This window comes from Tigriopus californicus, chromosome 12 (assembly GCF_007210705.1).
Source record: "Tigriopus californicus strain San Diego chromosome 12, Tcal_SD_v2.1, whole genome shotgun sequence".
Lineage (NCBI taxonomy): Eukaryota > Metazoa > Arthropoda > Copepoda > Harpacticoida > Harpacticidae > Tigriopus > Tigriopus californicus.
Genome location: NC_081451.1, coordinates 16,285,668 through 16,296,751, shown reverse-complemented (window position 1 = coordinate 16,296,751; position 11,084 = coordinate 16,285,668). Strand labels below are relative to the sequence as shown.

The 11,084-nt window shown below is 42.4% G+C and overlaps 1 protein-coding gene across 1 annotated transcript in view; it reads left to right on the top strand.

Moving 5' to 3' along the window:
• Positions 1-3,469: 3,469 nt before the first annotated feature.
• LOC131891654 (uncharacterized) overlaps positions 3,470-11,084 on the top strand; it is a 9,226-nt gene continuing 1,611 nt past the window's right edge. The window contains exons 1-2 of the mRNA XM_059241284.1: positions 3,470-3,842; positions 6,303-6,661. Of these exons, the coding sequence (XP_059097267.1) occupies positions 3,612-3,842; positions 6,303-6,661 (590 nt within the window). The 5' untranslated portion in view covers positions 3,470-3,611. The remainder of the gene's footprint in view (positions 3,843-6,302; positions 6,662-11,084) is intronic.

Below are 11,084 nucleotides of genomic sequence, written 5' to 3'. Positions count from 1 at the left end.
AGACCAGACCGGCAGTAATTCTAAGGTTTTGAAGCGGGACAACGAATATTTTAAAAAGGAGGGGCCCTAAGATGGAGCCCTGGGGAACACCTGACTTGACATCATGTACATGTACTATGTCACTAAGGGATCCCTCGACCATAACAATTTACTTCCTATCCTGAATGAAGCTTCTTATCCAATTGAGAACCTTGCCTTGGATCCTTATGTCATGAAGTCTATTGGCCAAAAGGCCATGATCTAGTTTATCAAAGGCCTTGGCAAAATCAAGATAGACAACATCAACTGACCCTGCCTTTCCAGTCCCTCAATGAAATGCTCTAAATGCTCTATCAGTTGGGTAACCGTGCTAAAATGTGTACGGAACCCATGCTGGCTAGGAGGAAGGGCTTCATGAATATCAAGAAATTCAAAAAGTTTGGACTTCATGATCTTCTCAAACACCTTGGCAATATTCAAAGTGAGAGAAATCGGCCTATAATTAGTGGGGAGCGACTTATCTCCCCCTTTAAAAATTGGAACAACGTGAGCTATGTTTAGTGAAGATGGAAACTTGCCCTGATCCAAGATGCAACGCATCAAGTAAAAACAGGCAAGCTCTCCGATTGACGGGAAGACCTCTTTTAACTGAACGTCATCAAGAACTCCGGCTTGAGGTGTGCCAAAAGATTTTGAATGACCTCAAGCACAATGGCGACCACGTCATTTTCTTCTCCAACATTCACCATTGATCATGTCAACAACAAGTAGAACGACCGAGTTGTCTGCTTTGGGGACAGGGCCAGCATTTTCCCTAGTGTCTCCGAGACCAAGCATCCAGCCTTGGTGTTGATGCTTGGTATTGTGGCGTCTGCGGGGGACAAAATGCCACCAGTTTGGTTCTGGACGGGGTATCGGATCAACGGCGCCAGGTGCTTGACGATCTTGAAGACAAAGGTGGCCCCATGGGTCTCCAAGATCTTGAAGACAAAGGGAGCCCCACAGGTCTCCAAGGTCTTGAAGACGTCGGGAAAGTCGTCGTATATCTTCCAGCAAGATGGAGCCCCAACCCACACATGCAAGGACGTGCAGGAGTGGATGGGGGAGAAACATGTTGTCCCAAGACAATGTGCCTCCACCCACCACCCCCACCCCCAGAGCCCTGACCTGAACCCTCTAGACTTCAGTAATGGCGACCATGATCTAGGGCGACCATGATCTACAGGGTATTTCAAAAGTACCGGAACACCTATTAGGATCCCTCGTATCTCATGATTTAAACTTCCCACCAACTCAAATTTAGGTGCATGTGATTGTCTGACCACCTGGCTTGATGTTTCAAAACGAGCATAATTTTGTCAGACCAAAGTGTAATCAGCCAAGGGAAGAAATGGAGACCAGGTCAGCAATTATTCGGCTTCATCAAAACAGACTGAGCATTCGCCAGATAGCTCGAGAGCTCCAAAGCATGAAGGTCAAGCCTACCACTGTTCATCGAACGATAAAACGGTTTGAGGAGACAAATAGCTTCGAAAATAGGTCTAAAACCGGACGACCAAGGTCAATTACTGTAGATCACCCAGGCTAATCAAAGCCACCAGAGCCAAAATCGCGCGAAACCCCAGAAGATTGATCCGAAAATTGGCAGAAGAAGCTGGAATCAACGCCACTTCCATGTGGAGAATCGTTCGGGATGACCTCAAGATGACCCCTTACCGTCTCCAGAAGAGACAGCTTCTCAGTGCCGCATCCAAGGACAAGAGGCTTGAACGATCAAGAAAAATGCTCAGTGCCCTCACCTCCGTCACGCGTCCCAGTGTCATTTGGACGGACGAGAAGATTTTCGTCGTAGAAGCTGCCTACAATAGCCAAAATGATCGCATTTTAGCTCAAACCATCCAAGATATACCAGCTAATGAGCGGACGGTCTTTACACGCCAAAAACCAGCCGGGGTTATGGTTTGGGCCGGGGTGACGTCCTGTGGGAGGAAGACCCCTCTCATTTTCATCCCAGAGGGCGTAAAGGTAAACCAGGACATTTACTTGGACGTATTGAAGTCCAATGTAAAACCATGGATAGACCAGCAGACGTGGGAGTCGTCCTATATCTTCCAACAGGATGGAGCTCCTTCACACACAGCAAAAAAGGTTCAATCGTGGTGCAAGGAAAACTTTGACGGATTTTGGGACAAAGATATGTGGCCCCCTTCCTCCCCAGATGTGAATCCCATGGACTTCGCTATATAGTCCATTCTGGAGAGAAAGGTTGGGACCAAAAACCACCCAAACATCAACAGCCTCAAGAAAGCCTTAACTTCTGCTTGGGACAATTTTGATCCAAAAGTCATCCGTGACTCGTGTGCCTCCGTCACTAAGCGATTAAAGGTTGTAATTAAAGCTAAAGGAGGTTATTGTGAATAAAACTCCTACCTTTTTTAAAGTGTCCCTTCCTACATCTTTCGCTCCTTGAACATTCTTTCGTCAGACCAACCAAGCCAAAGTTATAACCATATTTAACTGTTCCGGTACTTTTGAAACACCCTGTAGGTTGGCCATTACAAGTAACTCTACTCTAGGCTACTAATGTGAAGCAAGCACCGAGAGAGCAAGTAGTCCGGTGCTTAACTTGCCCAAGTAGGAACTTGCCCCAACTTGGGTTTGTACACAGACACTTGAGGGGAAAATGGTGTGGCCAAACTTACGCGAGAAATTTTATACCAGGGCAAATTAAATCGACTTATGCAAGAAAAGCAATAATTTGCACCAACAGAGACGCAGCAACGTGGCTTTGGTTCAATGACTGGTTTGTTTCTAGCAATCTAAATTTAGCTACGAAGAAAAAATCCTCATTTTGCAGTTTTCCTGAGCTATCCCTACGTTAGCAGCGGATCTCTGCTTGTGTTAAGCATGCCCAAGTTCTAGTACTTGGCCAAGCTTTGCTTGTAAACAACTTGAACTTGGGTGTGTATGATGACTTGCTACCTGCCCTTTTCCCATCAGTACTCTAGGCTTTTATGCTGCAAAACCTCTAACTCAGCCATTTCGTTGAGCGGAAAATTGAAATACTTGAAACGAGTTTCTTTTGAAGAAACACTCATGTGTTACTTTGATTTTGAAATACCGATTCTAGACTCAAGCTGGTTTTGCGTTTTATTGCTGCAAGTCTCCAAACTCTCCGTTATCAACAATGGACTGTATTATTTTTCTTTATTTTCGGATGAACTTATCGTCAGCTTCCACATTCTTTCTGCTCTCCAAAAAACCTCAATTCAGGGATGCCATTCAGGGCTCCCAAAGTTTCGTCTAATCACNATCTTACTCTTCACCCACTTGTAAACAGGGAGCCATTAAATAAAGTTTCCGACATTGGGGGTTGGTTTCCTAACTGCTGATGAGAGTCATCAATAGACCCCAGAGAACCGGTTTTCTTGTTAAAGAAAAATCGAGCATCATGAACAACATACGATACTATTTCATAGAAGTCCAGGCTCAGTTCCTCCCAAACACTTGACCTATGCGCCTTCATTATCGTTTCGATAGGCAGAACTGTTTGCGCTGCTTACTTGCCAGTCACAAATTTATGGCTTTTCGGACAGTTCACTTTCAGCAATCGGGACGAACAAGCAAGACCAATGAAGCAAGTGTTTGACTTAAAAGCCTTGCAGGAGACTCTAATTCAAGAGTTGCCCTTCTCCATCTTGGCTTTGGAGTCCGTGAAACATCAAATCAAATTTAACTTCCAACCACCAAAAGAGTTTTATGTTTGTGAAAACGAGGAATTGTCTTTAGTGGTGATTAAGGAACTGGGAGATGAATCATTCCCAGTGTTTACCATCTTATGTAGGGAAGGTGACGCTTCGAAGGTACGTCTTTTGAATTTGGGTTAGCACTTTATTGCCTTGTCAAACTCTGGCTCATTCGAAATTTACATAATAATAATTAGAATCCAATTAAATCTCAACCTTATTGATGAAGTGATTCTGTTCCATTATGGGTCGTAGATTTGCTGATCCATCCTAAGTATATTGTCAAAAAGTTCCCTTCTTAAGTTCAACTTGCTGGAAATGGCATTCATGCTTTTATGTGCTTGGTTGAGAACTCTTGCTCATCCGCAGCTCATTCTACTGTAGTCATGAATATGAAAACGTACAAGCCAAGAAATAAAGTCAGTTGTAAAGTCCATCCAACTCCTTGTGGGTGAATGTGCTCGCTCACAAGAACAGTACACAGGCAATATTTTTTTTGCTTGTTTTTTTTCACGGACTTTTCTAAACGCTGATTTACGTCTTCCAGCTGTTATCATTAGAGCTGGGCAAAAGTGCAATTGCATTAAAAGTGTACATAGTATTTGCATTTTTGGGGTGGATTGCACTTTTTGAAGTTTTTTGCTTTTTTCTGCACTTTTTGCTCTTTTTCTTGCGCCCCTGAGTATTTGGCTTTATTTTTCACCCCTTTCCCCTCACGCTTCACCCCTGTGTCTGAAAAGTAAACAANCTGCTGGTACCATTCCATCCTGGCCGGGATGCGTCGCCGTCACTTCACCCACTCTCCATTCACCTCTGGAAACCGAAGGATCTACAATCAACACGCTATCTCCAATCTCTAGATTATCACGAGCGATTTTCCATTTCGGCCTAGATATTAATGTTGGAAGATATTCTTTCATCCATCGGTCCCATATCTTGGTAACTAGCCCTTGTACGTATTGGAAATGTTTTCGTGGGTTATTTCATTCAAATTCTCCATCTTGTACGATTGCATTTGGTCTCTGTAGCAAGAAATGGTTCGGAGTTAAAGCTGGGGGGTCATCTAAGTTGTTTGATTCATACGTAAGAGGTCGGGAGTTTAAGAAACCCGTTACTTCGGCGAATATCAATCTGAGTTCTTCTGGTCGCAAGTAATGAAGGCTCTTGTCCTCACGCTCCAGAACTGCTGCAATAGCCCTCTTGACGGATTTCACTGGTGCTTCATGCACTCCTCCCCAATGGGGAGCTCCTGGAGGTTGGAATTTCCACTTGAGTCTTATCTTTTTTTTACAGTTTTGGAGGTAGCGACGAAATTGGTACCATTGTCCGAGAAAACTAATTGTGGTCGTCCTCGAAGATTCTCAAAAACTCTGAATGCTTCCAGGAAGTCTTCTTCACTCATCCCTCTCAATTGCTCAAGGTGAACCGATCGTGTGGTCAAGCAAGCAAATAACAGGCCCCACCTCTTTTCAGTTTTGTTTCTCGATACCGCCACGGTAAATGGGCCGAAACAGTCCACCGAAATATTCAGGAATGGAGGAGCAAAGGCTTTGAATCTTTCACTTGGCAGTTCGGCCATCATTTGCTCAATAGGACGGGCATCTCGTTTTTTACAAAACGAACACCGACTCTTTGCCTTTTTACCGCTTCCCGTCCTCGTATTACGTGATATCGTTGGCGTTAAAGTGAGAGAATGCGGTTTGTCCCTCCGTGATTTCCCTCTTGATGGATGTTGTCCAAGATGAGATGCGTCACCGGATGGGTTGGGTCCAAAACTACCGGGTGGCGAATGTTGTAAGGAGCCTGTGCTCGGTCAATGCGTCCACCAACTCGAATTAGTTGGTTTGTATCTATCATTGGACTGAGCCCTACCAAACGGGACGACTTCTTAAGATTTTGTTCTTTTCCCAAGAGTTCCAATTCCGCACTGAAACACTCGGTTTGAGCCCTTCGAAGGGGTTGCTCAAGGCCATCTTGTTCATAACCAGAGACTTGTTTTGCTTTCGTTACGGCTTCCTCCAAAGTTTTGAGATTTTCGTACCATCCCATGTCGAAGTTTTCTTTGAGATTTAAACGGTTGAATTTCTTTTCCAAGGGAGGCGACTGGAAGTTCTTTTTGATATCTTGAAAATTCTTGCCTGGTAAGATGTCATTAGGCTATTTCCATTCCTCTTGTTTTAGAAATTCAGGTCCGTAGATCCACTCTGGGGTAAGAGGGTCGTTGTGGTTTAAAGCTGATCTTGTTGCTTCGNATCTTCATTGCACTTTTCATTGCACTTTTCGCCCTAAATATTTGCACTTTTTGCCCAGCTCTAGTTATCATATTCTTATTGTCAATTTTGGCCAATTTTCTGCCCTTTAAGACATTTTGAGTTTATTTTGACGATTTATTTCAACCTATGAAGTTAAAACGACGAATGTGCGACCTTAATCAAAATAAAAAAACGAGCCATTTCGCGGAAGAGATTCTTAGTCTGATATTGCTAGTCACGTAATTGTGTAAATTTTAAACAAGACAAAATTTTGCTAAGACCATGCCATTACTTCGTTTTTTTATAACGGCCATGTACATTTTAGGCCGAGCATGAACTAAAAGAAATCATTCCCTGGGACCAGCCTTGGGGAATAGGGGGATTGCCGGACTATTTAGTTGGGGCTCTAAAAGCCAAAGCCCAGAATCAAGGACCCAAGGAGTTTTTAGAAGAGAGCGAATGTTGGGTCGCGATATTGGACCCAGATACCACTATTCCCGGGATCGATATTCCTCCAAACTGCAAAGTTCAACACGTTGCCCTAAATGACGTAGAGTTTATGGACCAGTTGTGGAAGTTTCAGTCAAGTACCAGTCTCCCTCTGTTGAAGGCTCAAGCTGAGCGTGGATTGGCCTTTGGAACCTACGTGGATGGCGAACTGAAGTCCTCGCTTGTCACATTCAAGTAAGAATATGGAAAATAAGTTTCATACATCAATCTTGGGGTGGAGTACACCGTAATGGGAAAGTTTAAACCTGCAGGCTCTCTAAACAACTTTGTGTATTCACCAGGGCTGTCCGAAAAATGCAAATGCGTTATTTTCCACTTTTTCAAATCGTTTTGCATTATTTGTATTCTTATGTATATTTGCACTATTTTATATTTGCACTATTTTGCATTTCTACCATTGTGGCTGAAAACAATTGCTTTTCTATTGATTTAAACCCTTTGCCAAGAAAATATAAAATTGTTGAAAAAATGCAAAGCCAAATCTCTTCTACCATTTCATGAAAATTGCTTTGTTGTTTTAAATCACTTTTTCCCGAGTGGCGTGATTATCTTGCTACATGGACAATACAACCATTCAAAATTAGGTCTCTTTAGCTTTCAAAAACAAAGTACTACAAATACGTTTTTCAGCACATAGCCAAAGTATTTAGCGAAAGGAAGATTTATTTCTGTCCCTATGTAATGTTTCCTTGTTTTATGCATGTGAAGTGCAGATTTAAGGAAATCCACCATTATTGTTGCATAAGCCATCATGGTCAAAGATCATCTAGTCTCTACAAAAACTGAGATGCAAATGGCTTGCCATTAGTAGATGCTTTTCGAAATTTTCAGAATGGCATTTTGTTTCAATATTATGCTTATTTTTGCAAGATAGTTAACTATGGAAAGACAAAACATACGAAATTGAAGAACTAGATGATGCAATAAAGTAAAAGCACAAAAAGAGGCGTCAAAAACATCGGCAACTCAGGTCTCTAATGCTACATCAAATAGCCCTTGATGTCTGGCACTCATTCGCTGCAATTTCAAATTAACCCTGAGCAAATAATACTTGATCGCTAGAGACGGCCAAAATATGCATTTTCCATTTTATGTCATAAAACGGTGACATTTAGTAACAATTGTTGCATATTTCATGCTTGCACTCATATTCTCAGACATACTTTAGATTGTTGGCGTAAGCAGGTTTAAATATAGTGTAACAATTATTGATTGCAACTCTGTGTCATTTCAATGCGTAAAACGTATCAACGAGAGTGTATAGTCATAAACAAAAAGGTAAAAGAATGAGTAGTTAAGATGGGCAAAGGGATGAAATAGTTGACTTGAAATTGATATTACAGCAAAATTGACTGAATTAGTTCAGTGCGCATGGGAAATAGGGAGAGCGAAGTCACAGGTACTACAAAAAAACAGGCGGGTAAAGGTGAAGATGGAAGTTTTGATTTTTGCAGCAAAGTTGGTGGGCCAGAATGAGCAGATCCTTTATCAGCTTCCGTCGTTGATGGAATTTGGCTGGGAGCAGGACAAAGTTGCGCGTCGCCAATGCTTTAAAGGGATATTTGGGCCAAGGACAATAAGGTTGGTTTTGAACAAAAATTTGCAACGTGAATGTGAGATGTTTTGAAAATCATTGGCTAACTCCCAACATAGGTTGACCGAGATAGTCCGCTACAAGTACCCTCTTAAACATATCAGCTTATTGCCAAGGTTAAAAAGATGTTTGTGAAGCATGCCAGGCGTAAGCTTGCAACTGGCTGCCTCTTGATCTTGGGTTTTTATTTACATACTTCGGATTTCAAATGGATACTAAAGTGCATATTTTGGGTTAATAAGCATATTTAAGTGCATATTTTGGCCAGTTTTTATGTATATCTAATGGCATAAAACAGAGTTTAAATGCATATTTTGGTCGTCTCTACTGATCACCAAAGGTAAAATTATGGTGAAGGGATGATTCGCCCAATTTTTTTAGCTTCGTTGGAGCTTTGATTTTTGTAAATACTCGTTGAATGATGAAACATTTCAGAGAATATCAAATTGGTGCGCGAGGTCACAGCTATTGTGTTGAAGTTGGGATGTTGAGCTCCCAATTTGATTTGTGTATGCTTTGGAGCAATTCGACAATCGAAAATGAAGCTCAATGCTTCTAAAGAAGTTTTTTTCATGAACCACTAGTTTTTTGCTTAGTCATCAATAGTGCAGGCTAAGCGAAGGAAATTCAAGAAAAATGTAGTGCAACAACCTTGGTATTGAGCATTTTGAGGAACACAAACAATACAGCCAACCTGCACCGGGTATAGACTGAATTTGACATTTAATTCAGTTTTCCAGCTTGTTAAAGCAAACAGTATTCTAATATTGAAGCAAGAGTTTAGTATAGTGACAGAACTGCACAAAAAATGACATATTTTTGAGCTTTGGAGCACCTCACGAGAAGCTGAGGCCATATCTTGCCAAAAAAAAATGCCGAGACATNAGTTGGTGACCTCAAAGTTTGTTGGATGGCTTGGGCTACGCGGCTCCCAAGCACTGCGGCGTTTAATTCCAGTTTAGCTATCGAAATTGGTTTTATTGGGGCTACTCTGGTCTTTGCTCCAATGATTCGGGTCTCCACCCGTCCATCTCCATCCGACAGTCTGAGGTAGATGACGCAAGCAAAGGCTTCAATGCTGGCATCACAAAATGTGTGCATCTGCACTTGGTTTGCCCAATTAGGAACGAGACAGCGAGGAATTTCAACCAATTTTTGCTTACTTGCAGCCGCAAGCCACTTCTCCCACCAGATTCTCACATCTGTTGTCACAGTTTCATCCCAGCCTTTCCCACCTTTGACCAATCTTTGCATGACTATCTTTCCTTTTACGGTAAACGGCGCTGCAAGCCCCTTTGGATCAAAGATTCCTGACAATTGGCTCAATAATCCTCTTCTTGTGAATGTCACCGGGCCACTTTCAAATTGTTTCAGTGCAAAAGACAAGCTATCCGTGAACTTATTCCAAATCATTCCGAGGACCTTTTCATTCTTGGGTTTTAAGCTCAGTGTCCTGTTGGATTTTTGATGTTCGTTCGTAATTTCCTCGCACTGGTCTGCAACTGTTTCCGAGTTTGAGCGCCATTTGATAAGATCGAAATTTCCATTTTTCAGAGTCTTTTTCAAGGCCATTCCTGTTGCGATGGCTTCTTTTTCACTGGGATAACTACCCAGAAAATCGTCCATGTAGAAATTCGACTTAACAATTCTCAGAATCTGCGGTGAACCAAACTCTTCGACGGTTCTCTGAAGAACGTGGATTGCTTGGCACGGGGAAGGGGCATCACCAAAGACCACCCCTTGCATCTCATACACATCTGGAGGTTGATCTTCTTGCGTAGTCCATAGAAACCGATGATAACGAGCGTCTTTCTGATTTATCTTCACCTGGCTGAACATGGCTTCAATGTCAGCTGAGACTGCTATTCCGAATTCTCGGAAGGACAAAACAAGAGAATGGAGATCACTCTGGAGGGCTGGTCCTGTGTATAAGCAGTCGTTCAATGATAATCCGTGAAATTGAGCTGCTGAATCGAACACTATTCTTAGCTTTCTTGCGTCAGAGGTTTTGTACACTCCATGGTGTGGTAACCAGCGTTGCTCGGGGTGATGGATTTCTTCCGGATTTTCGATTTTTTTTGCATAACCTTTGTCAAGGTAAACCTGCATTGATTGGTAATAATCTTCTTTGAATTCAGGATTTTTTCTCATTTTTTGTTGGAGGGCTTTGAATCGCTTTTTTGCCAATTCTGGGTCGTTTTTTGGTGTGAAGCCCACCTTCCAAGGTAGACTCGTCTCGTATCCGGGTTCATTTAAAATCTTTCTGGTACCTTGTTTGATTAGTTTCATGGCATATGCGTCCTCCTGTGACCAAAGTGGCTCTTCATCTCCCTCTATCTCAGCTCCGAATTTTTCAGAGTCAAACAGTACTCGCATCATCGATTCTAAGGTCGGTTTAGATTGTGTGTAATGGATATGAAGGTCATTTACCCGATCCGAGTCTGAGATTCGGCCTCTGACTACCCATCCCAGCAAACACTTCATTGCCACTGGTTCATCTTTTCCGCAACTTCTCACAATAAGGGGGGTTATCAAGTCCATGTTGTCCACGCCAATCAACATTTCTACTCATCCCTTTTCACGTCTTCTAATGGCAAGCCGGACAAATGTTCAAACCATCCTTGGACTGTCCTCCAAGGGAAGGCTGACAGATCTTTGCAGACAGTTGGTAAAGTCGAAGCCTTTACTTCATGAGTGTCTGACGAGTTTACTCCGGCGATGTTCAGTTGTATGGTACTTGATTTGCATTTCACTTTCTCAGATAAAAGATTCATGGTCAGGTTGCGGGTTTTGGGTTTGGGAATTGTTAAGAGCATCACAACCCTCTCCGATATCAAGGTTGAATCTGAGACTTGGTCAATTAAGACATTAATGGTCATTGATTTGGTCCCGTTTGAGCACACAATTGGTATTATACCTAACCTGGTTCCATCTCCACAAGTGGTGATGTGACGGCTGGTAGAATTACTATCTCGTTGATTTATTGAGTGTTTTTTGGAGGAG